Genomic DNA, 25,638 nt, shown 5'->3' on the forward strand with positions numbered 1-25,638 from the left:
ACACTGGGGAGTATGGTCACACTGGAGGGTGTGGACACACTGGGGAGTATGGACACACTGGAGGGTATGGACACACTGAAGGGTATGGACACACTGGAGGGTGTGGACACACTGGAGGGTGTGGACACACTGGAGGGTGTGGACACACTGGAGGGTATGGACACACTGGAGGGTATGGACACACTGGGGAGTATGGACACACTGGAGGGTATGGACACACTGAAGGGTATGGACACACTGGAGGGTATGGACACACTGGAGGGTATGGACACACTGAAGGGTATGGACACACTGGAGGGTATGGACACACTGGAGGGTATGGACACACTGGAGGGTATGGACACACTGGAGGGTATGGACACACTGGGGAGTATGGTCACACTGGAGGGTGTGGACACACTGGAGGGTGTGGACACACTGGAGGGTATGGACACACTGGAGGGTGTGGACACACTGGAGGGTATGGACACACTGGAGGGTATGGACACACTGGAGGGTATGGACACACTGTGGAGTATGGTCACACTGGAGGGTGTGGACACACTGGGGAGTATGGACACACTGGAGGGTATGGACACACTGAAGGGTATGGACACACTGGAGGGTGTGGACACACTGGAAGGTATGGACACACTGGAGGGTATGGACACACTGGAGGGTATGGACACACTGAAGGGTATGGACACACTGGAGGGTATGGACACACTGAAGGGTATGGACACACTGGAGGGTATGGACACACTGGAGGGTATGGACACACTGAAGGGTATGGGCACACTGGAGGGTATGGTCACACTGGAGGGTATGGACACACTGGAGGGTATGGACACACTGGAGGGTATGGACACACTGGAGGGTATGGACACACTGAAGGGTATGGACACACTGAAGGGTATGGACACACTGGAGGGTATGGACACACTGAAGGGTATGGACACACTGGAGGGTATGGACACACTGGAGGGTATGGACACACTGGAGGGTATGGACACACTGGAGGGTATGGACACACTGGAGGGTGTGGACACACTGGAGGGTATGGACACACTGGAGGGTATGGACACACTGGAGGGTGTGGACACACTGGAGGGTGTGGACACATTGGAGGGTGTGGACACACTGGAGGGTGTGGACACACTGGAGGGTATGGACACACTGGAGGGTGTGGACACACTGGAGGGTGTGGACACACTGGAGGGTGTGGTCACACTGGAGGGTATGGACACACTGAAGGGTATGGACACACTGGAGGGTATGGACACACTGGAGGGTATGGACACACTGGAGGGTATGGACACACTGGAGGGTGTGGACACACTGGAGGGTATGGACACACTGGAGGGTATGGACACACTGGAGGGTGTGGACACATTGGAGAGTGTGGACACACTGGAGGGTGTGGACACACTGGAGGGTATGGACACACTGGAGGGTGTGGACACACTGGAGGGTGTGGACACACTGGAGGGTATGGACACACTGGAGGGTGTGGACACACTGGAGGGTGTGGACACACTGGAGGGTGTGGTCACACTGGAGGGTGTGGACACACTGGAGGGTATGGACACACTGGAGGGTGTGGTCACACTGGAGGGTATGGACACACTGGAGGGTGTGGACACACTGGAGGGTATGGACACACTGGAGGGTGTGGTCACACTGGAGGGTATGGACACACTGGAGGGTGTGGACACACTGGAGGGTGTGGACACTGGAGGGTGTGGACACTGGAGGGTATGGACACACTGGAGGGAGCACAGGGGAGAATTCCAGAGACAGAATCGTGGGTCTGAGAAAGGATTGCATAGTCTGAGGATGTTTTCCTTGGAACCCAGGGTGTTGAGGGGACGTTTAATTGACCTGAATAAAATTACGAGGGGTTGAGATGGAGAGGACAGGAAGCATTTATTTCCATCAGCGGAGGACAATAAGCAGGGGACAAGGATTTAAAGCACTTGGTGGAATGATTAGAGAGGAGTTGGGGAGTTTAATGTTAATAATCGTTATTGTCACAAGTAGGCTTACATTAATACTGCAATGGTGTTACTGTGAAAAGCCCCTAGTCGCCACATTCCGGCGCCTGTTCGGGTACACAGAGGGAGAATTCAGAATGTCCAATTCACCTGACAGCACGCCTTTCGGGACTTGTGGGAGGGAACCGGAGCACCCGGACGGAACCCACGCAGACACGGGGAGAACGTGCAGACTCCACACAGACAGTGACCCAAGCCGGGAATCGAACCCGGGACCCTGGTGCTGTGAAGCCATAGTGCTAACCACTGTGCGGCGGTGCTGCCCCCAGGAGATGGTGGAGGTCTGGAGTGTGTGACAGTCACCCTCTTGCCATTTTTAAAATGCACTTGGACTTGCGCTCAAGGTGCTGGACTGGAAGGGGGGTTTAGACCACATACCTCAGTTAGGATAACGGATGGTCACTTGAGGGAATTAAGCATTTGTCCCCTAAGGAACGTATACAATTTTAAAAGAATTATTCTCAAGAAGCTGGGGTAAATTGATGGGTTCCAGCCCTACATCACAGTGGTTAGCACTGTTGTTTCACAGTTCCAGGGTCCCGGGTTCGATTCCCGGCTTGGGTCACTGTCTGTGCGGAGGCTGCACGTTCTCCCCGTGTCTACGTGGGTTTCCGTGTCTGCACGTTCTCCCCGTGTCTGCGTGGGTTTCCGTGTCTGCACGCTCTCCCCGTGTCTGCGTGGGTTTCCGTGTCTGCACGCTCTCCCCGTGTCTGCGTGGGTTTCCGTGTCTGCACGCTCTCCCCGTGTCTGCGTGGGTTTCCGTGTCTGCACGTTCTCCCCGTGTCTGCGTGGGTTTCCGTGTCTGCACGCTCTCCCCGTGTCTGCGTGGGTTTCCGTGTCTGCACGCTCTCCCCGTGTCTGCGTGGGTTTCCGTATCTGCACGCTCTCCCCGTGTCTGCGTGGGTTTCCGTGTCTGCACGCTCTCCCCGTGTCTGCGTGGGTTTCCGTGTCTGCACGCTCTCCCCGTGTCTGCGTGGGTTTCCGTGTCTGCACGCTCTCCCCGTGTCTGCGTGGGTTTCCGTGTCTGCACGCTCTCCCCGTGTCTGCGTGGGTTTCCGTGTCTGCACGTTCTCCCCGTGTCTGCGTGGGTTTCCGTGTCTGCACGTTCTCCCCGTGTCTGCGTGGGTTTCCGTGTCTGCACGCTCTCCCCGTGTCTGCGTGGGTTTCCGTGTCTGCACGCTCTCCCCGTGTCTGCGTGGGTTTCCGTGTCTGCACGTTCTCCCCGTGTCTGCGTGGGTTTCCGTGTCTGCACGCTCTCCCCGTGTCCTCCGGTTTCCTCCCACAAGTCCCCAAAGACGTGCTGTCAGGTGAATTGGACAGTTTGAATTACCCCTCAGTGTACCCGAACAGGCGCCGGAATGTGGCGACTAGGGGCTTTTCACAGTAACTTCATTGCAGTGTTAATGTGAGCCTACTTAGAACATAGAACATAGAACAGTACAGCACAGAACAGGCACTTCGGCCCTCGATGTTGTGCCGAGCAATGATCCCCCTACTCAAACCCACGTATCCACCCTCTCCTCGTAACCCAACAACCCCCCCTTAACCTTACTTTTTAAGGACACTACGGGCAATTTAGCATGGCCAATCCACCTAACCCGCACATCTTTGGACTGTGGGAGGAAACCGGAGCACCCGGAGGAAACCTACGCACACACGGGGAGGACGTGCAGACTCCGCACAGACAGTGACCCAGCCGGGAATCGAACCTGGGACCCTGGAGCTGTGAAGCATTTATGCTAACCACCATGCTACCGTGCTGCCCTACTTGTGGCACTAATAAAGATTATTATTATTTACCACTTAGCTATCAGAAATAAAAGTCTGGTCCTTATCCCAGTGCTGTTCAGAGAAACTTGCCGTCCATAAATTGGCTGCCGAATTTCCTACATTAAAACAGGGACTACACTTCAAAAGTACTCGATTGGCCATAAAGCACTTTGGGCCACCTTGGGTAGCGAATGGTGCGGGAGAAATTCAAGACTCTGGTTTGGAATTGTACCGGGGAGAGAGTGAGAGCCATTAGGAGAGCAGAGAGCCACCTTTCAAAAGGAGCAAGCACCCCACCCTTTCGCGATTAACCGAAGGTGATGGTGAAGAGAGGGCGGCCAACGGGCAGACGGAAACACAAAACAGGCACAGACGGGAGCGGAGCATATACCCACTTGTTGCGACTGTTTTCAAGGAACTGGCAAAAGTCCAGCAGCATGTGGCCTGCCATCTCACTTAGCAGCGTGGTGAACTTATTTTGCCACTCGTTGCAGTGTTGAACCAGGGAGAACTTCAACGGAGAGCAATCGAGAAGGACAAACTGAATCTGCACGACTGTCTCCTCCTTCTGGACATTGTTGGCCACTTCCGTGTAGCTGCAAAGGAAGAGCAAAGTTAATAATAATCATCTGTTATTGGCACAAGTAGGCTTACATTAACACTGCAATGAAGTTACTGTGAAAAGCTCCTAGTCGCCACACTCCGGCGCCTGTTCAGGTACAGAGAGAGAATTCAGAATGTCCAATTCACCCAACAAGCACGTCTGTCAGGACTTGTAGGAGGAAACCGGAGCACCTGGAGGAAACCCAGGCAGACACGGGGAGAACGTGCAGACTCCGCACAGACAGTGGCCCAAGCCGGGAATCGAACCCAGGTCCCTGGAGCTGCAAAGCAACAGTGCTAACCACTGTGCTACCGTGCCGCCCTCGACCACTCCATGTGGGAGTGAGTCCCACATTTTCAGGTCAATAAAAAAGTTCCTCCTGAATTCCCTAATAGAATTATTATTGACTCTTTGGTATTAATGGCCCCAGTTCTGGTCTTCCCAACATATCTTCCCCAGGAAACTTTTTTGTGCTTTTAAAGACCTGTATCAGGCCACCCTTTTGAATTGAAGAGCCCAGTGATTTCACTCAGGGAGAACAGGGCACGGATCCGGTCTCCAAGTGTGGTCAAACCAAGATATCGAGAGACACAACGTCCGGTGTTGGCCATGGTCCGATCGGTCGCACACAAGGTGGCTCCTGCTTGGGGGTGGTGGTTTTGACCCTTTCTGCCCATTTAATGGGGGAACTCTGTGGATAAATGGGAAATAAGGGGAAGGTGGTAGTTTCTCCCCCAGAGTGGAATGTCGGTGGGACATCATACCCGGTAAAATGTCGGTGAGAGCAGTAGCGCGGGGTTTGGAGGCTGCTCGTGGCGCGGCACCATTGGGAAAAATGACGGAGGGGTAAGAACAAAGAAGATTACAGCACAGGAACAGGCCCTTCGGCCCCCCCAGCCTGTGCCGATCCGGATCCTTTATCTCTACCTGTCGCCTATTTTCCAAGGATCTACTTCTCTCTGTTCCCCGCCCGTTCATACAAGGGTTGTCGTCGTCAGCCGCAGTGCTTGTGGGGCAGATGACGGATTTTATTAAGGGGGAATTTCGGCAACAGCGAAACGGGATGCAGGGAGACTGGTCGAAGGGCTTTGGATGGTGTGGAGAAGCGCTTGGAATAGCAAGGTGCGATGATCCAAGAGGTAGAAAGGGGGGGTGACAGACACTAGTGACCGGATTGTTCTGTTGGAGGCGGAGATGGCGATGCTGGGGAGGGGCCTGCAAGGTGCTGCGTGCGAGGGTAGACAAACAGGAGAACCGGTCCAGGCAGCAAAGCTGGCAAATGGCGGGTTTGCCGGAGGGAGTTGAGGAACGAGTGTCCAGCGGGCTACGTCTCAAGGAGGTTTGAGAAGTCGGCGGAGGAGAGAGGGTCTTCGCCAAGGCCCCCAGAGACGGATCATGCCCGTCGGTCCATGAGACAGAGGCCGAGGGCTGGGGAGCCACCTCAGACGGTGATTCCAGGACAAGAAAAAGATTCTGAGATGGGCCAGGGCGACTCGAGACTGCGGCTGGCAGGGGAATCAGATCCAGATTGATCAAGACATTAGGGCTCACCTGGCTAAGAGACGGGCAGGGTTTAATAAGGCAGTGGATGATACTTTTTGATGGGGAGGAGGCAAATGACTTTGCCAAGGAGCATGGGTTGGGGGGAGGGACTAATGTTGGGACTTTTGTATGGTTTACGGCATATTATGGGTTGGGGGGGGGGGAGGACTAATGTTGGGACTTTTGTATGGTTTACGCCATATTATGCTCATCCAGTTTTTGTTTGAAATTGATCTGTGGTGTTTTCTTGCACGTGTGTGTTTTTCACTGCTGCCGTTTCGTTCTGATTGTTACTTGTCTTAAGGTGTGTTACGTACGAGCAGTATTTGGCGTGCTGACCGTTGTTTTCAGCACAGGCTGGTTGGGTATTGGGGTGGGTCAAAGGCGGGGGGCGGTATGGAGTAAGCAGAGGGGGGGTAGTTTGGGTGGGGTCCTTTGTTTGCACCTTCAGCTGGGAATCACGTTGGTCGCTGGGTATGCTCGTGAACAGAAACATTGTGGGGGTGGGGGCTGCAGTGGATCACCTGAGTGTCAGGGGAGGGCTAGAGACGCAGTTGGTTTTTCTGGATGGGTTTAGGTGAGGATGGAGGGGGTAGCCATTTTGGACAGCCTCGGGTGAGTGAGGGGCGGATAGTTGGATGGGGTTTGGGTTAGGTAAGGATGGAGGGGGTAGCCATTTTGGACAGCCTCGGGTGAGTGAGGGCGGATAGTTGGATGGGGTTTGGGTTAGGTGAGGATGGAGGGGTAGCCATTTTGGATAGGCTCAGCACAGTGAGGGGCGGATGGTTGGGCGGGGTTTGGGTTTGGTGAGGATGGAGGGGGTAGCCATTTTGGACAGCCTCGGGTGAGTGAGGGGCGGATAGTTAGATGGGGTTTGGGTTAGGTAAGGATGGAGGGGGTAGCCATTTTGGACAGGCTCAGCAGTGAGGGGCGGATGGTTGGGAGGGGTTTGGGTTAGGTGAGGCTGGCAGACCTCAGCAGATGGGAAGGTCAGAAACCTCTGGCAAGGATCGTAACATGGAATGTGCATGGGTTAAATGGCATGGTTTGCACACCTTAAAGAGTTTAAGGGCAGATGTGGCTTTCCTGCAGGGGCCACATCCAGGGTTGAAGGATCAGATGCGGTTAAGGGAGGGATGGGTGGCTATATCTAGGGCGCCTGCTCGGGCTAGCATGGAGATGGACCTGTAACTGTAAAAGGAAGCATCACTGGATTGACTCCTGGAAAGCATGGGTTCCATGTTCATGCGTTTGGAGATAATACAAATGGCTGCATCAGTGCAGGACCTCACTACAACCCGTTTTCGAAAACTCATGGTGGACCAGGTGATGAAGAAAGACATGTTGGTGATCTAGGCAATGTGGAGGCTAATGGAGATGGTGTGGCTACCTTTGAAATCCAGGATAATCAACTCCATCTTTCTGGGGAAAGGTCCATTATTGGACGTACACTTGTGGTTCATGAGAAGGAAGATGACTTGGGAAAAGGTGGAGATGATGAGAGCACTCGAACAGGAAATGCTGGAAGTCGTTTAGACTGTGGTGTAATTGGAATTGCTAAAGATAGAAATAAACTTGGCTGTGGGGAGGAGAGAATTGACTTGTAACTTTTCTATAGGTTGACATTTACCTGTTAACTCCTGGTCCAAAATAGTCTAATGCACTGGAACTTTGTTCAGTACTTTGTTACATAATGTCTACAGCGCAAACAGGACATTAGGTCCAAATGATTTATGTCTGAAATGTTGTGCTTTAAATTCAAAGATATATTGTTTAATCTTAAATCCAGATATTTTAAGTAACATCCATCCAGTTGGATTTTGATTCGTTAGCCTGGAAAGCTTTTGGAATTTGTTGATCTAAAAGAACTTGAATTAACCCAATAGCTGGAAACACTGAACAATGTGTTGTCAAACAAATCTAATAAAGGCATTGTCCTTTTCTTTAAAAAAAAAAAGGGAGGGATGGGTGGGGCAGGGCCTTCCATTCGGAGTTTGATTCCAAGTCAAGGGGGGGTTGCGATCCTGTTCAGCAAAAAGGTGGCATTTGTGGTGGTCAGGGAGGTGTGGGCCCGGGGGTTAGGTTTGTGATGGTGAGTGGGATTTTAACAGGGGCACCGATGGTTTTAGTGAATGTATAAGCGTCCAATTGGTACGACGTGGAAGCTGTCGGGAGTTGTGGGACGGAATATGCAGGGATAGTAATTTCAGGCCATGCGCCGCATTATATGACCGCGCGGTTTGAGACGGGGTGGGCACAGAGACCGTGGTGGAGGTTTGATTCGGGTGGCACATGCGGAGAAGGTAAGACGGGGGAGGGCGGGGGGGTGGAGGGGGGGGGGGGGGGCTCTCTTTAAGCTCGGACATATGACGGTATTGGCCCCAGTACGGGGGAACCGTAGGTTTATACCTGGAGGGATGGATGCGATGTATGGGTGGTGGCGTGGTGAGGGGATAGAGTGGGTAAGGGACCTGTTTGTACAGGGTAAGTGAGCCGGGATATTTGTAGGTGCGGGACTTTGCACTGAAGGAGTTCCCCTCGTTTCCTCGGCTACCGGATATACATTGTTAACTGTTATCCCCGGATGTGTGGGGGGAAGATCGGGGCTATCTATGGGTGGTTCAAGATGGAGTTGAGAAGGCGCTAGTGGCAGCAAACATGGGAGGAAGAGCTGGGGATAGAGCTGGGATGGTGGGGCCTAGACTTAAATAATGTAGAGGGTCAAATTGACCTCCAATTGTGCGAGGATGAGACTTACCCAGTTTAAGGTGGGGGGGGGGGGTAGTTGGGGGATCTGTACAAATTTTTACGATGGGAAAAGATTGATTTTGCCCTTTGGAGGCGGAAAGAGCAGTTTTACTCACGATGGAGGCCATTTCTGTCCATGTTTGAGGATTTGGGCGGGGGTGGGGGGAGTTTAGGAGTGAAGGGGGAATAAAATATATATATTTTTTTTTGTTTTCTGTTTATAAATTTAGAGTAGCCAATTATTTTTTTTCCAATTAAGGGGCCATTTAACGTGGCCAATCCACCTAACCAGCACATCTTTGGGTTGTGGGGGTGAAACCCACACAGACACGGGGAAATGTGCAAACTCCACACGGACAGTGATCCAGAGCCGGGATTCAAACCCGGGTCCTCAGCGCCGCAGTCCCAGTGCTATCCACTACGCCACATGCTGCCCATAAAATATATTTTAAAGAAATATATAGAGACCCATTGTGCACAGTGCTCCAAGTGTGAGCTATCCAAGATGTAGAGAGATCAGAATCATGCACTGTGCTCCGAGTGTGGGCTAGCCAAGATATAGAGAGATCAGAATCGTGCACAGTGCTCCAAGTGTGAGCTATCCAAGATGTAGAGAGATCAGAATCGTGCACAGTGCTCCAAGTGTGAGCTAGCCAAGATATAGAGAGATCAGAATCGTGCACAGTGCTCAGAATGTGGGCTAGCCAAGATATAGAGAGAGCAGAATCGTGCACAGTGCTCAGAGTGTGAGCTAGCCAAGATATAGAGAGAGCAGAATCGTGCACAGTGCTCAGAGTGTGGGCTAGCCAAGATATAGAGAGAGCAGAATCGTGCACAGTGCTCAGAGTGTGGGCTAGCCAAGATATAGAGAGATCAGAATCATGCACTGTGCTCAGAGTGCGGTAGGGATGGTCCACTTTGACACCAAGCTGCACAAGAACACTATCAGGCTTGGGAGACGACTGCGGGTTTGCTATACCCAATCATTATTCAGTGACCTCAGCCAGAGGTAAAAATGGGCTCAAACTAGCGAAAAAGAAATCGATTGGAAATGGGGGGGGGTTTAGCTTGAAGTCCTTTCTAAACCCCTCCCCCTTGCAGTATTTCGAACCTTGCCTCGAACTCTCTCACCGGGCAATATCTGCATCAAAGGACGAGACGGCCGGATTGAGGCGCTGGTAACGGCGGATGAAGGAATCTTTGTTGATCTCCCAGATCTCGCGATAGGTGTCCCAGGTTTTGAGGTAGTTCTGAAGATTTGAAGCGTTGGTCGCCATGCCGCCGTTGATCATGCCCTGGATCTTCTTGATCTCATCATCGTTCTCTGCCAGGAGGGAAAGGCATTGTAATAACTACTTGCGTTTATGTAGAACCTTTGATGCAGTAAAAACCCCCAACAATGCATACTCTGACACCGAGCCGCATCAGGACGGGAGAACACAAGGCTGGTAAGATTTTAAAAAGCATTTTAAAGGAGTAGAGAGGCGGGGAGAGGTTTAGAGGGGGAATTCCAGACCATTCCCACCCCAGACAGCTGAAGGCACCGGCACCAATGAGCCAATTGGGAGTGTGAAAGATTCCAGAATTGGAGGAACACAAAGAGCTCAGGGACTTGCGGAGCTGGAGTCAGTTCCAGAGATAGGGAGAGGGTGAGACCATGGAGGAATCAGAAAACAAATCTGAGAATTTTTTTTAAAAACGGAGGCATTGCCTGAATGGGAGGCGACATAGGACAGATTTCAAGTGAATTAAGTGAATGATGGAGCAACCATGTGTGTCGTGTGTGCATGCCTATGCATGTGTGTGCGCATTCCCATGTGTGCATGCAGTGTGCTTGCGCATGCCCATGTGTGCATGTGTGTCTGTATGTATGCCTGTGTGTATGTATGCCTGTGTGTGCTTGTGCCTGTGTATGTATGTATACATGCCTGTGTGTGTATGTATACATGCCTGTGTGTGCATGTGTATGCACGTGTGCGTATCTGTACATATGTATGTCTGTGTGTGCCTGTGGCTGTGTATGCGTGTGCCTGTGGATGTGTATGTATGTATGCATGCCTGTGTGTGCATGTGCCTGTCTTTGCACGTGTGTGTGCCTGTACATATGTATGCCTGTGTGTGCCTGTGGCTGTGTGTGCGCATGCCTGTGTATGCCTGTGGCTGTGTATGTATGTATGTATGTCTGTGTGCACGTTTGCCTGTGTGTGCGCATGCGCCTCTGGGCGCGTGCGCGTGTGCGTGCCCAGAGGCACGCGTGGCTTGACGAGGAGCAGCGTTTCATGGTGTACCGTTTTTGCGATTCAACACCTCAGAGGTACATGTTGCTCAGGAGCCAGGCCAGCTCCCTGAACTTTAACACAACTAAGAACTGGCGGAAGTCCCGCAATTACCGCTTACCAATATTTTGGTGGACTGGAATGAGGGTAGATTTCCTCCTGGTCAGTAGCTCTGGGATGCGCTTGAAGATGGAGAGGGTGTTCTTAATCTGTAAACTGATGCTGTTGACAGTGTTTGCAAGTCTGGCTAGAGTTGGGGAAAACTCCACCTGAAAGCGGATGAGTGGAGAATTAGCGGCTGCCCCAAGGCACAGGACACAAGCCCCAAAATAGAAAAATAGGGACAGACCACAAGAACATAAGATATAGGAGCAGAATTAGGCCATTCGGCCCATTGGACCTGCTACACCATTCTACTCCACTCTCCTGCCTTCGCCCCATGGCCCCTGATCTCCATTTTAATCAAGGAATCCCCTTATTGATCAAAAACATCAGGCGGGATTCTCCGCCAGCCGGATTCTCCGTTTTGCCGGCGCCCAGGGGTTTCACGACGGCGTGGGGCTGCCCCACAATGGGAAACCCCATTGACCGGCCGGCGTGAAGGAGAATCCCGCCGGCGGGTTGAGGCAGAAATGTGGCACGGCGGGGCGGAGAATCCAGCCCATCAAATTTACACTCGAGGTGCTGTTACCTACAGGGCTACAGACTCCAGAGCTGGAAGGTGAAATCAGGCAGAATAGAACATTCTGAGAACATCAGAACTAGGAACAGGAGCAATTTCACCTTTGACCCAGCACCACTATTCAATACGATCCTGGCTGATCTCAGCTTGGCCTCAGCTCCACCATGCTGCCCGTTCTCCGTAACCCTTCAATCCATTACCGATTAAAAATCAGTCTAACTCCTCCTTGAATTTACTCAGCTTCTGCCCGTGACCGGTTACGCTCTTCCGTCAACTCTTCCCTGATCCTTATTCCACAAATACCCTCACCCAACAAAAAAGCAGTTTGACAATTGACCGCAGCCTTCGCCCCAAATGGGCTACAGTCGGCGGTGAGGTGGCCCTACCCGTGGCTGACCGCCCGGCGTGTCGTCCAGAAGGGTCACCATGACCCTGAAGAGGGCATTGGGTGTGGATTTCGGGTCCCCGTTGATGGCCTTGGACAGCTCCAGCAGCGACCGCTTAATGTTGAGTCTGAAGGCTTCCTCCACCGTTCGGTCCACCTTCTTGGCATAATGCAACCAATAATGCTGCACCTACGAGGCCACAGGGAGCAAGGCCGAAAGGTAGATTAAACATCAGAATGGGGTCAATCGTCACACTCACTGGGTTAGCAAAGCTGGCAAAACCCCCCCACCCAGAGGGAAGAAAAGCATTTGACGGTGGGAAGGACAGCAAGGCCCAAAGGAGAGAGACCAGAGGGCAATGGGATGAACTGGAACGGCCTCCTTCATGGCAGTACCATTCCACACCGGCGACCTGCATGGCAGCCTCACTGTCCCACAGGTCGAGTGCTTCTCTTCTATTTATACAGGATGTCCTTTTGCTTTTGTCTCTTCCCATTCCTCATGATGCTAATCAAACAGCCCTTGGGTTCTGCCCCTGCGCACAAAATGGACGTCGGTTGCCAAGGTCCTCCGGTGACCACTTGTCGCTCAGAGGAGCAATTAGCCAAGGATGGCAGGTACCTGCGGGAGGAACGGTTGAACCTCTTTGTTTCAGGGTGAACCCACGCAGCGCGCAACCTCACCCCGAGAGGGAGGAACCCGGATTAACAATTACGACAGAGGAGAAATAAAAGGACACAGTAAACCACTGCATAAATACATCACAGCCCATCCAACTCACCTCAGACCCGTCGCTCTTAAAGACCAGATATGTCTGCCGCATGATGGATACAATCTCTTTGTGTATTTTTAAGAGTTTCGCCTGGACGTTTTCTTGGTGTAATTGCTGTGCTGTGCTGAACTCCTTGTCGCTGTACGTGCGCTTGCTGTCGATAAGAACCAGCAGCATCTCACTCATTTGGTAGGCGTACTGTTTGAGCGCCAGGCTCGAAGCTTTGTACTCATCAATGGTGAGCTGCAACTATTTGGGAGTTCAGAGCACATTAATCAACTCTCTCACTTCAACAAAACTTATAGACGTCAATTTACACAGAACCTGCAGGACGGAAACAGGCCCAACGAGGCTACGTTGGTGTTTCTGCTCGAGGCGGGTCTCCTCCCGGACCCATTTCATCTCAGTCAGCATATCATTCCATTCCTTCCTCCCTCATTCTGGCAGCCCCTGCAAAGAGGGACACACTCCCCGGAAACATCCTGGAAATACTGACACACTCCCCGGAAACATCCTGTAAATACTGACACACTCCCCGGGGGCTCCCTGTAAATACTGACACACTCCCCGGGGACCCCCTGTAAATACTGACACACTCCCCGGGGACCCCTGTAAATACTGACACCCTCCCCCGAGGACCCTCTGTAAATACTGACACACTCCCCGGGACCCCCTGTAAATACTGACACACTCCCCGGGGACTCCCTGTAAATACTGACACACTCCCCGGGGACCCCCCTGTAAATACTGACACACTCCCCGGGGACTTCCCTGTAAATACTGACACACTCCCCGGGGTCCCTCTGTAAATACTGACACACTCCCCGGGGACCCCCTGTAAATACTGACACACTCCCCGGGGACCCCCCTGTAAATACTGACACACTCCCCGGGACCACCTGTAAATACTGACACACTCCCCGGGGACTCCCTGTAAATACTGACACTCTCCCCGGGGACCCCCCTGTAAATACTGACACACTCCCCGGGGCCCCCTGTAAATACTGACACACTCCCCGGGGACCCCCCTGTAAATACTGACACACTCCCCGGGGACCCCCTGTAAATACTGACACACTCCCCGGAAACAACCTGTAAATACTGACACACTCCCCGGGGACCCCCTGTAAATACTGACACACTCCCCGGGACTCCATATAAATAGTGACACACTCCCCGGGGACCCCCTGTAAATACTGACACACTCCCCGGGAACCCCTGTAAATACTGACACACTCCCCAGGGACTTCCTATAAGTACTGACACACTCCCCGGGGACCCCTGTAAATACTGACACACTCCCCGGGGACCCCCTGTAAATACTGACACACTCCCCAGGGACTTCCTATAAGTACTGACACACTCCCCGGGGACCCCTGTAAATACTGACACACTCCCCGGGGACCCCCTGTAAATACTGACACACTCCCCGGGGACCCGCTGTAAATACTGACACACTCCCCGGGACCCGCTGTAAATATTGACACACTCCCCGGGGATCCCCCTGTAAATACTGACACACTCCCCGGGGACCCCCTGTAAATACAGACACACTCCCCGGGGACCCGCTGTAAATACTGACACACTCCCCGGGAACCCCCTGTAAATACTGACACACACCCCGGGGACCCCCTGTAAATACTGACACACACCCCGGGGACCCCCTGTAAATACTGACACACTCCCCGGGGACTCCCTGTAAATACTGACACACTCCCCGGGGACCCGCTGTAAATACTGACACACTCCCCGGGAACCCCCTGTAAATACTGACACACACCCCGGGGACCCCCTGTAAATACTGACACACTCCCCGGGGACCCCCTGTAAATACTGACACTCTCCCCGGGGACTCCCTGTAAATACTGACGCACTCCCCAGGGACTTCCTATAAATACTGACACACTCCCAAGGACGCCTTCCAAATAACATGCAGTGATTAGACTGAAAACATGAGCAGAAATCACTTGTCACTCAGTCACCTCACCCAGACAGACACACCCACATGCCCACGTCACCCACGAACAGCGGCGCGGTGGATTGTGTGCTGTAGTGGACAGAGAAGGGAGAAATGCCTATGGCTCCCCTCTCACCGAGTGTGGAGCTAGTATCCTATCGCCGGCCCCACCTGTCTAGCTTGCATTCGGCACTCGTCGATGAAGTAACTGGACAGTGTCCTGGCTGACCACTGAAGCTTCGTCAGCCCCGGGGCAATCTTCTTGTCCAGGAATTTAATTCTGTCTCGGAAGAGGTTCCGCTGCTCCTTCGTTAACTCGTCAAGGATTCTAAAATTACAAGCGACCCGTTAGGCAGCGCAGAATGATCGAACTAGACCCCATATTTACACACTCTGACCTTTGTCACACATTGTGAGCAAATTCCTCAGAAGGCACCCTTTTAGAGTGATTCACCAGATAATTCCCATCAACTGCATGTAACTAAACACAGTTAGTTCGCAATTATCACAACTAGTTTTGGGAAGTTTTTGGATTTGTACTTGCCCATGTATTTGCCCAATAAACCAAAATAAACAGATTAGTATGTTAGCATTGCTTCAGTGGGTCACTCTCTCACCTCAGTGGTAGAGCTAATGGGTTCAAATAAACTTGCTAAACATTGTCCGGTCTATATTCCCAGTGCCACGACGAGGGAGTGCCGCACTGTCAGAGGGTCAGTACTGAGGGAGTGCCGCACTGTCAGAGGGTCAGTACTGAGGGAGTGCTGCACTGTCAGAGGGTCAGTACTGAGGGAGTGCCGCACTGTCAGAGGGTCAGTACTGAGGGAGAGCCGCACTGTCAGAGGGTCAGTACTGAGGGAGTGCCGCACTGTCAGAGGGTCAGTACTGAGGGAGTGCTGCACTGTCAGAGGGTCAGTACTGTGGGAGTGCCGCACTGTCAGAGGGTCAGTACTGAGGGAGTGCCGCACTGTCAGAGGGTCAGTACTGAGGGAGTGCCGCACTGTCAGAGGGTCAGTACTGAGGGAGTGCTGCACTGTCAGAGGGTCAGTACTGAGGGAGTGCCGCACTGTCAAAGGGTCCGTACTGAGGGACTGTCGCACTGTCAGAGGGTCAGTACTGAGGGAGTGCCGCACTGTCAGAGGGTCAGTACTGAGGGAGTGCCGCACTGTCAGAGGGTCAGTACTGAGGGAGTGTCGCACTGTCAGAGGGTCAGTACTGAGGGAGTGCTGCACTGTCAGAGGGTCAGTACTGAGGGAGTGCCGCACTGTCAGAGAGTCAGTACTGAGGGAGTGCCGCACTGTCAGAGGGTCAGTACTGAGGGAGTGCCGCACTGTCAGAGGGTCAGTACTGAGGGAGTGCCGCACTGTCAGAGGGTCAGTACTGAGGGAGCGCCGCACTGTGGGAGGGTCAGTACTGAGGGAGTGCTGCACTGTCAGAGGGTCAGTACTGAGGGAGTGCCGCACTGTCAGAGGGTCAGTACTGAGGGAGTGCCGCACTGTCAGAGGGTCAGTACTGAGGGAGTGCCGCACTGTCAGAGGGTCAGTACTGAGGGAGTGCCGCGCTGTCAGAGGGTCAGTACTGAGGGAGTGCTGCACTGTCAGAGGGTTAGTACTGAGGGAGTGCCGCACTGTCAGAGGGTCAGTACTGAGGGAGTGCCGCACTGTCAGAGGGTCAGTACTGAGGGAGCGCCGCACTGTGGGAGGGTCAGTACTGAGGGAGTGCCGCACTGTCAGAGGGTCAGTACTGAGGGAGTGCCGCACTGTCAGAGGGTCAGTACTGAGGGAGTGCCGCACTGTCAGAGGGTCAGTACTGAGGGAGTGCCGCACTGTCAGAGGGTCAGTACTGAGGGAGTGCCGCGCTGTCAGAGGGTCAGTACTGAGGGAGTGCTGCACTGTCAGAGGGTTAGTACTGAGGGAGTGCCGCACTGTCAGAGGGTCAGTACTGAGGGAGTGCCGCACTGTCAGAGGGTCAGTACTGAGGGAGTGCCGCACTGTCAGAGGGTCAGTACTGAGGGAGTGCCGCACTGTCAGAGGGTCAGTACTGAGGGAGTGCCGCACTGTCAGAGGGTCAGTACTGAGGGAGTGCCGCACTGTCAGAGGGTCAGTACTGAGGGAGTGCCGCACTGTCAGAGGGTCAGTACTGAGGGAGTGCTGCACTGTCAGAGGGTCAGTACTGAGGGAATGCCGCACTGTCAGAGGGTCAGTACTGAGGGAGTGCCGCACTGTCAGAGGGTCAGTACTGAGGGAGTGCCGCACTGTCAGAGGGTCAGTACTGAGGGAGTGCCGCACTGTCAGAGGGTCAGTACTGAAGGAGTGCCGCACTGTCAGAGGGTCAGTACTGAGGGAGTGCCGCATTGTCAGGGGGTCAGTACTGAGGGAGTGCCGCATTGTCAGAGGGTCAGTACTGAGGGAGTGCCGCACTGTCAGAGGGTCAGTACTGAGGGAGTGCCGCACTGTCAGAGGGTCAGTACTGAGGGAGTGCCACACTGTCAGAGGGTCAGTACTGAGGGAGTGCCACACTGTCAGAGGGTCAGGACTGAGGGAGTGCCGCACTGTCAGAGAGTCAGTACTGAGGGAGTGTGGCACTGTCAGAGGGTCAGTACTGAGGGAGTGCCGCACTGACAGAGGGTCAGTACTGAGAGAGTGCCGCACTGTCAGAGGGTCAGTACTGAGGGAGTGCCGCACTGTCAGAGGGTCAGTTCTGAGGGAGTGCCACACTGTCAGAGGGTCAGTACTGAGAGAGTGCCGCGCTGTCAGAGGGTCAGTACTGAGGGAGTGCCGCACTGTCAGAGGGTCAGTACTGAGGGAGTGCTGCACAGTCAGAGGGTCAGTACTGAGGGAGTGCCGTACTGTCAGAGGGTCAGTACTGAGGGAGTGCCGCACTGTCAGAGGGTCAGTACTGAGGGAGTGCTGCACTGTCAGAGGGTCAGTACTGAGGGAGTGTGGCAATGTCAGAGGGTCAGTACTGAGGGAGTGCCGCGCTGTCAGAGAGTCAGTACTGAGGGAGTGCCGCACTGTCAGAGGGTCAGTACTGAGGGAGTGCTGCACTGTCAGAGGGTCAGTACTGAGGGAGTGTGGCACTGTCAGAGGGTCAGTACTGAGGGAGTGCCGCATTGTCAAAGGGTCAGTACTGAGGGAGTGCCGCATTGTCAGAGGGTCAGTACTGAGGGAGTGCCGCACTGTCAGAGGGTCAGTACTGAGGGAGTGCCACACTGTCAGAGGGTCAGTACTGAGGGAGTGCCACACTGTCAGAGGGTCAGTACTGAGGGAGTGCCGCGCTGTCAGAGAGTCAGTACTGAGGGAGTGTGGCACTGTCAGAGGGTCAGTACTGAGGGAGTGCCGCACTGTCAGAGGGTCAGTACTGAGAGAGTGCCGCACTGTCAGAGGGTCAGTACTGAGGGAGTGCCGCACTGTCAGAGGGTCAGTACTGAGGGAGTGCCACACTGTCAGAGGGTCAGTACTGAGAGAGTGCCGCACTGTCAGAGGGTCAGTACTGAGGGAGTGCCGCACTGTCAGAGGGTCAGTACTGAGGGAGTGCTGCACAGTCAGAGGGTCAGTACTGAGGGAGTGCCGTACTGTCAGAGGGTCAGTACTGAGGGAGTGCCGCGCTGTCAAAGAGTCAGTACTGAGGGAGTGCCGCACTGTCAGAGGGTCAGTACTGAGGGAGTGCCGCACTGTCAGAGGGTCAGTACTGAGGGAGTGCCGCGCTGTCAGAGAGTCAGTACTGAGGGAGTGTGGCACTGTCAGAGGGTCAGTACTGAGGGAGTGCCGCGCTGTCAGAGAGTCAGTACTGAGGGAGTGCCGCTCTGTCAGAGGGTCAGTACTGAGGGAGTGCTGCACTGTCAGAGGGTCAGTACTGAGGGAGTGTGGCACTGTCAGAGTGTCAGTACTGAGGGAGTGCCGCGCTGTCAGAGAGTCAGTACTGAGGGAGTGCTGCACTGTCAGAGGGTCAGTACTGAGGGAGTGCTGCACTGTCAGAGGGTCAGTACTGAGGGAGTGTGGCACTGTCAGAGTGTCAGTACTGAGGGAGTGCCGCGCTGTCAGAGAGTCAGTACTGAGGGAGTGTGGCACTGTCAGTGGCTGGCTGACAGGCTCTGTGGTGGGGGGGGAACAGTGCAGAATAATTGGAGGCTGTTGGTTTCTCCACGATAAGGGAATGTCGGTGGGTTACAACACTCGGCAGAAGTCAAATAAAGCTTCAACTCGAGGAGGAGGACCCTCGTGGCGCAGCGATGGGAAGAATGGCGGGGTTGGGTGCGTCGTCGCCGTAGCCTTTCCCACTGCCTGTGGAGCAGTTGATCGACTTGGGGAACTTCAGAAACATCGGCACGAGACGCCAGGGGACCGGTCCGGGGCGAGTGAGGGAGTAGCGGGGAAGGGGGAGGCGCACTCACATCCCTGACACTTGTTAATGATTCCAATCTCAGCCTCGCGCTCCGGCAGCCTGCACTGACCTGTTGTAATCGCAGACCACCAGGAAAACACTCTCGCGTAGCATCCTCAGGTCTTCCCTTCGCTGGAAAATCTCCATTACATAGTGGGGGATCTCAAAGGCCAAGCGCTCCCAGTAATGGATTTCATTGAACAACTCCAACAGGTACCTGTAAGAACATAAAGAGCGGCAGTCAACAATTTAGCCTACTCGAGCGCACTCCGCCATTCCATCCGATCGTGTCTGATCTCATCCCAGCCTTATCCCCCACCTTCTCGCCCGCTCCCCATAGCCCTTCACCCCGCCACTATTTAAAAACCTGTCCATCTTCTCCACTAATTTGGTTCAGTGTTTCGATGTCCTCTGCACTCTGGGGTAGCGAATTCCACAGCCTTTGAGTGAAGACATTCCTCCTTGTTTGTGTTTGAAATCTGCCACTCCTTGGCCTCTCAACGTCCAACAAGAGGAAAGAGCGGCTCCACCTCTCCCCTTTCGCATCTGATACACCCTCGATTAGATCCCCTCTCCTTCTCCTAAACTCCAGCCAGTACAGACCTAAACTGCTCAAACTCTCTTCACACCACAAGTCCCTCATCCCTGGAGCCAACCTGCTGAACCGTTTCTGTCCAGCCTCTGACACATTTACCGCCTTCCTGAAGTAAGGGGACTGTGCACAGAACTCCAAATGCCCTCGGAATGGGGCAGGATAGAAACTCAATCGGCATTACTCCCTCTTAAACGATGTCTGCCAGTCTGTCAATGTTGATAAGTTCATAAGATATCGGAGCAGAATTAGGCCATTCGGCCCGTCAAGTCTGCTCTGCCATTCTTTCATGGCTGATATAGACATAGACATAGAATTATGTTCCTCATCTGCTACCTACAATGTTACAGACCAAGAGCTGGATTGCAAAATTAGTCAGAGCATCTCCTCCCTAGAACACGTGGCCCAGGAGGGGGAGTCGGCAATTTAGCCTCCCGGGCCTGACGCCCTCAATGTGATCATGGCTGATCCCATCCTGGCCTTAACTCCACCCTCCTGCCCGTTCTCCATAACCCTTCAACCCATCACCGATTCAAAATCTGTCTAACTCCTCCTTAAATTTACTCAGTGTCCCAGAGTCCAACCCACTCTGGGGGAGCGAATTCCACTGATTGACAACCCTTTGGGAGAAGTAGTTTCTCCTCGAATCTGTTTTAAATCCGTATCCTGAGAGTGTGACCTCTTGTTTTAGAATGCCCCGCAAGAGGCAGCATCTGCTCCACGTCTACTTTATCCAAACTTTTTATCATCTTGTACACCTCAATTTGATCTCCCCTCATTCTTCTAAACTCGAGAGTATTGGCCTAAACTGTTCAATCTCTCCTCGTACGACAAACCCCTCACCTCTGAAATCAATCTAGTGAACCTCCTTTGAACTGCCTCCAATGTCACTCCATCTTTCCTTAAATAAGGAAACCAAAACTGTGCACAATACTCCAGGTGCGGCCTCACCAATGCCTTGTATTGTTGCAACAACACTTCCCTACTTTTACACTCTATTCCTTTAGCTATAAATGCCAATATTCCATTCACTTTCCTTATTAATTGCCGGATGAGACATGAGAAGTCTTTGGCAGGTAGGATCAAGAATAACCCAAAGCTTTCTATAGGTATGTCAGGAATAAAAGAATGACTAAGGTAAGAGTAGGGCCAGTCAAGGACAGTAGTGGGAAGTTGTGCGTAGAGTCCGAGGAGATAGGAGAGGTGCTAAATTTCGTCAGTATTCACACAGGAAAAAGACAAAGTTGTCGAGGAGAATACTGAGATACAGGCTACTATACTAGAAGGGCTTGAGGTTCATAAGGAGGAGGTGTTAGAGATTCTGGAAAGTGTGAAAATAGATAAGTCCCCTGGGCCGGATGGGATTTATCCTAGGATTCTCTGGGAAGCTAGGGAGGAGATTGCTGAGCCTTTGGCTTTGATCTTTAAGTCATCTTTGTCTACAGGAATAGTGCCAGAGGACTGGAGGATAGCAAATGTTGTCCCCTTGTTCAAGAAGGGGAGTAGAGATAACCCTGGTAATTATAGGCCAGTGAGCCTTACTTCTGTTGTGGGAAAAGTCTTGGAAAGGTTTATAAGAGATAGGATGTATAATCATCTGGAAAGGAATCATTTGATTAGAGATAGTCAACATGGTTTTGTGAAGGGTAGGTCGTGCCTCACAAAACTCATTGAGTTCTTCGAGAAGGTGACCAAACAGGTGGATGAGGGTAAAGCAGTTGATGTGGTGTATATGGATTTCAGTAAAGCGTTTGATAAGGTTCCCCACGGTAGGCTATTGCAGAAAATACAGAGGCATGGGATTCAGGGTGATTTAGCAGTTTGGATCAGAAATTGGCTAGCTGATAGAAGACAAAGGGTGGTGGTTGATGGGAAATGCTCTGACTGGTGTCCGGTTACTAGTGGTGTACCACAAGGATCTGTTTTGGGGCCGTTGCTGTTTGTCATTTTTATAAATGACCTGGTGAAGGGCGTAGAAGGATGGGTGAGTAAATTTGCAGATGACACTAAAGTCGGTGGAGTTGTAGACAGTGCAGAAGGATGTTACAAGTTACAGAGGGACATAGATAAGCTGCAGAGCTGGGCTGACAGGTGGCAAATGGAGTTTAATGCAGAAAAGTGTGAGGTGATTCATTTTGGAAGGAATAAGGAAGGCAGAGTACTGGGCTAATGGTAAGATTCTTGGTAGTGTGGACGAGCAGAGAGATCTCGGTGTCCATGTCCATAGATCCCTGAACGTTGCCACCCAGGTTGAGAGGGTTGTTAAGAAGGCGTACGGTGTGTTAGTTTTTATTGGTCGAGGAATTGAGTTTTGGAGCCATGAGGTCATGTTGCAGTTGTACAAAACTCTGGTGCGGCCGCATTTGGAGTATTGTGTGCAGTTCTGGTCGCCACATTATAGGAAGGATGTGGAAGCATTGGAAAGGGTACAGAGGAGATTTACCAGGATGTTGCCTGGTATGGAGGGAAGATCATATGAGGAAAGGCTGAAGGACTTGAGGTTGTTTTCGTTAGAGAGAAGGTTAAGAGGTGACTTAATTGAGGCATACAAGATGATCAGAGGATTAGATAGGGTGGACATCGAGAGCCTTTTTCCTCTGATGGTGATGTCCAGCACGAGGGGACATAGCTTTAAATTGAGGGGAGATAGATATAGGACAGATTTCAGAGGTAGGTTCTTTACTCAGAGAGTAGTAAGGGTGTGGAATGCCCTGCCTGCAACAATAGTGGACTCGCCAACACTAAACGCATTCAAATGGTCATTGGATAGGCATATGGACGATAAGGGAATAGTGTAGAGGGACTTTAGAAGGGTTTCACAGGTCGGCGCAACATCGTGGGCCGAAGGGCCTGTACTGCGCTGTAATGTTCTATGTTCTATGTATCTGCATGCTAGTTTTCTGCGATTCATGCACGAGGACACCCAGATCCCTCTGCACCAAAACACTCTGAAATTTCTCCCCATTTAGATAAGTTGCCTTTCCATTTTTCCGACCAAATTGCATGACCTCACACTTATCCATGTTAAACTGCATCTGCCACAGTTTGGCCCACTCTCCTAACCTCTCTATATCCATTTGGAAGGTTCTTATTTCCTCATTGCAACTCACTGTCCCACCTATTTTGTGTCATCTGCAAATTTCCCTATAATACCTTCTATGCTACATCCAAGTCATTAATATATATTGTAAAAAGCTGTGGCCCCCGAGGTCCGAACCCTACCAGTTACATCTTTCCAGTGAGAAAAAGATCAGTCCATCCCGACTCTCTGCCTTCTGTCAATTAGCCCGTCTTCTATCCAAGCTGATAAATTATCCCTAATCCCATGTGATCTTACCGTGCCTATTAATATTATCACCACTTACTCCCGTAAGTGAGCTGATTTACACTGCCATCCAGCTACTTACCCAGCACGGGCAAAGTGATTAATTTGATTCCAATCAGCCAGCACGCTATGGCCCGCTGATTTGAAGTTTTGTGAACTCACATGTCGAAGTTTACACTGAGCTTGCCCTTGTCCTCCATGTTCCGGACCATCAGGGGCCTCTCCAGCCGCTTAATGCTGTCCCGATCGACATTGAGCGTCCAGTCTGTGAAGATCTTGCGCACAAATTCATCCAGCGACTGCTCCAGCGTCTGGAAGAACTCCATTGTCTCGTCCCCCAATCCAATCTTGGGGAGGAAGGTGGCTTGTACCAGGAACTGGAAAGTTGTGAGACAGAGATTATTATCTGTTATTTGTTCATGGGATGTGGGGCATTTACTAGCAGTTAAGATCTTCACTGCTGTGGGTCTGCAATCACATATTGGCCAGACCGGGTAAGGACGGCAGATTTCCTTCCCTAATGGGCATGAGGTGAATCAGATGGGTCTCCCTCCATGATGAGTCCCTCCCCTCCCTCCCTCCTTCCCCTCCCTCCCTTCTTCCCCCTCCCTCCCTCCCTCCTTCCCACCCTCTCTCCCTCCCTCCTTCCTTCATCCACCTCCCTCTCTCCCTCCTTCCTTCATCCACCTCCCTCTCTCCCTCCTTCCACCCTCCACGCCCCGCCCCTCACTTCAGGACAGTCACGCCTGTCAATCACGCCTGGATTGAAAGTGGATAACAGGAGATGCTATATTGTGAAGGATTCAAAATCACAGAATCCCCACAGTGCAGAAGGAGACCATTTGGCCCATCAAGTCTGCACCGACCCTCCAAAAGAGCATCCTACCTAGGCCCGCACTCCCCGTCCTAGCCCCGCAACCTCACCTAATTTGTTGGACACCAAGGGGCAGAGGTTAGCGCGGCCAATCCGCCCAACCTGCATATCTTTGGACTTGTGGGAGGAAACTGGAGCACCCGGAAACCCATGCAGGCACGGGGAGAACGTCCAAACTCTCTCTCTCTCTCTCTCCCCCACAAAATCGATTGGCTTCTGGATGATTCAACTCACCTGCATCGATCTATCGATGCGCCGTCGGAGAGAGCGAGCCCAGTGTGCCTGGCCCGCAAAGTGTGGCATCTGTGGGGCCAGGTACATGGCCTTCCTGTTCAGGTCTTTGTTCACCCATGAGAGCTCCTCGTTGAACAGGATGTAGACCTCCACTGTCTTTTTATCAATCGTCCGTTTGATCGTCTGTGAAGGACGCATTGCAGTGCATTTCACTATAGGTAAGAGTCAGGCACTGACAGCCCACAGAGAGGGCCAAACACCCTCACTTCTAAATGCTTTGACACAGGGTGATGAGGTGACGTAACAGCTAGCTCCACTTGCAATTCCCCAGATAAAAGTGCGCTCTTAATTATAATCACCTTGACATTGACGATCAGCATTCACTGCACTGACCAGAAAATGATACAGGGCCAATAGTTCTATTGAGGGAGTGAGAGCGCATGTTCAGAGGGCCCTGATATAGGAAATAAGAACAGGACTAGGCAATTCATTCTCTCAAAACCGCTCCACCATTCAGTACGCTGATTTACTCCTTCAACTCCACTCTCCCATCCTATCCTCACAGCCCGACATTCCCTTAGTGTCCAAAGTTATTGTTTTTTAATTAATTTACAGGATGTGGGCTTTGCTGGCGAGGCCAGCCTTTGTTGCCCATCCCCGACTGCCTTTGAACAGGCGGTGGTGTTTGTGGAAGGGGGGAGCAATCAAGCGGGGCTGCTTTGTCCTGGATGGTGTCGAGCTTCTTGAGTGTTGTTGGAGCTGCGCTCATCCAGGCAAGTGGAGAGTCTCCCATCACACTCCTGACTTGTTCCTTGTAGATGGTGGACAGGCTTTGGGGGGTCAGGAGGCGAGTTACTCTCCGCAGGATTCCCAGCCTCTGACCTGCCCTGGTAGCCACAGTACAGGTATTAATGTGGCTGGGTCCAGTTCAGTTTCTGTGCAATGGTAACTCATCCGCAGGGTGTTGATAGTGGGAGATTCAGTGATAGTAATGCCACTCAATGGCAATGGGCAATGGTTAGATTTTTTATTGTTGGGGATAGTCATTGCCTGCCATTAGCGTGCTGTGAATGCTCTCAAAAAGCTCAACAACATCCCTGACAAAGCTCCCACTTGATTAGCACCTCATCCACAAACATGCACTCCCTCCACCACCGACGCACAGAGGCAACCTCGCCTACTGTCCACAAGATGCACTGCAGCAACTCACCAAGGCTCCTTAGGCAGCACCTTACAAACCCACGACCACTACCATCTAGAAGGACAAGAGCAGCAGATACCTGGGAACCCCCCCACCTAGAGGTTCCCCTCCAAGTCACTCACCGCCCCGACTGGGAAATATATCGGCCGTTCCTTCACTGTCGCTGGGGCAACATCCTGGAACGCTCTCCCTAACAGCACAGTGGGTGTACCTGCACCTCAGGGACTGCAGCGGCTCAAGAAGGCGGCTCACCCACCAC

General features: G+C 52.5%; 1 protein-coding gene across 1 annotated transcript in view; it reads right to left on the minus strand.

Annotated features, from left to right (window-relative positions):
- Positions 1 to 25,638, minus strand: part of dnah2 (dynein, axonemal, heavy chain 2) — a 239,036-nt gene that overhangs the window by 180,385 nt on the left and 33,013 nt on the right. Inside the window, 9 exon segments of the mRNA XM_038786796.1 lie at positions 4,199 to 4,399; positions 9,829 to 10,021; positions 11,095 to 11,242; positions 12,042 to 12,230; positions 12,823 to 13,062; positions 14,942 to 15,098; positions 19,224 to 19,370; positions 23,233 to 23,447; positions 24,179 to 24,361. Coding sequence (XP_038642724.1) covers positions 4,199 to 4,399; positions 9,829 to 10,021; positions 11,095 to 11,242; positions 12,042 to 12,230; positions 12,823 to 13,062; positions 14,942 to 15,098; positions 19,224 to 19,370; positions 23,233 to 23,447; positions 24,179 to 24,361 — 1,673 coding nt within the window.

This window comes from Scyliorhinus canicula, chromosome 29 (genome assembly GCF_902713615.1).
Source record: "Scyliorhinus canicula chromosome 29, sScyCan1.1, whole genome shotgun sequence".
NCBI lineage: Eukaryota > Metazoa > Chordata > Chondrichthyes > Carcharhiniformes > Scyliorhinidae > Scyliorhinus > Scyliorhinus canicula.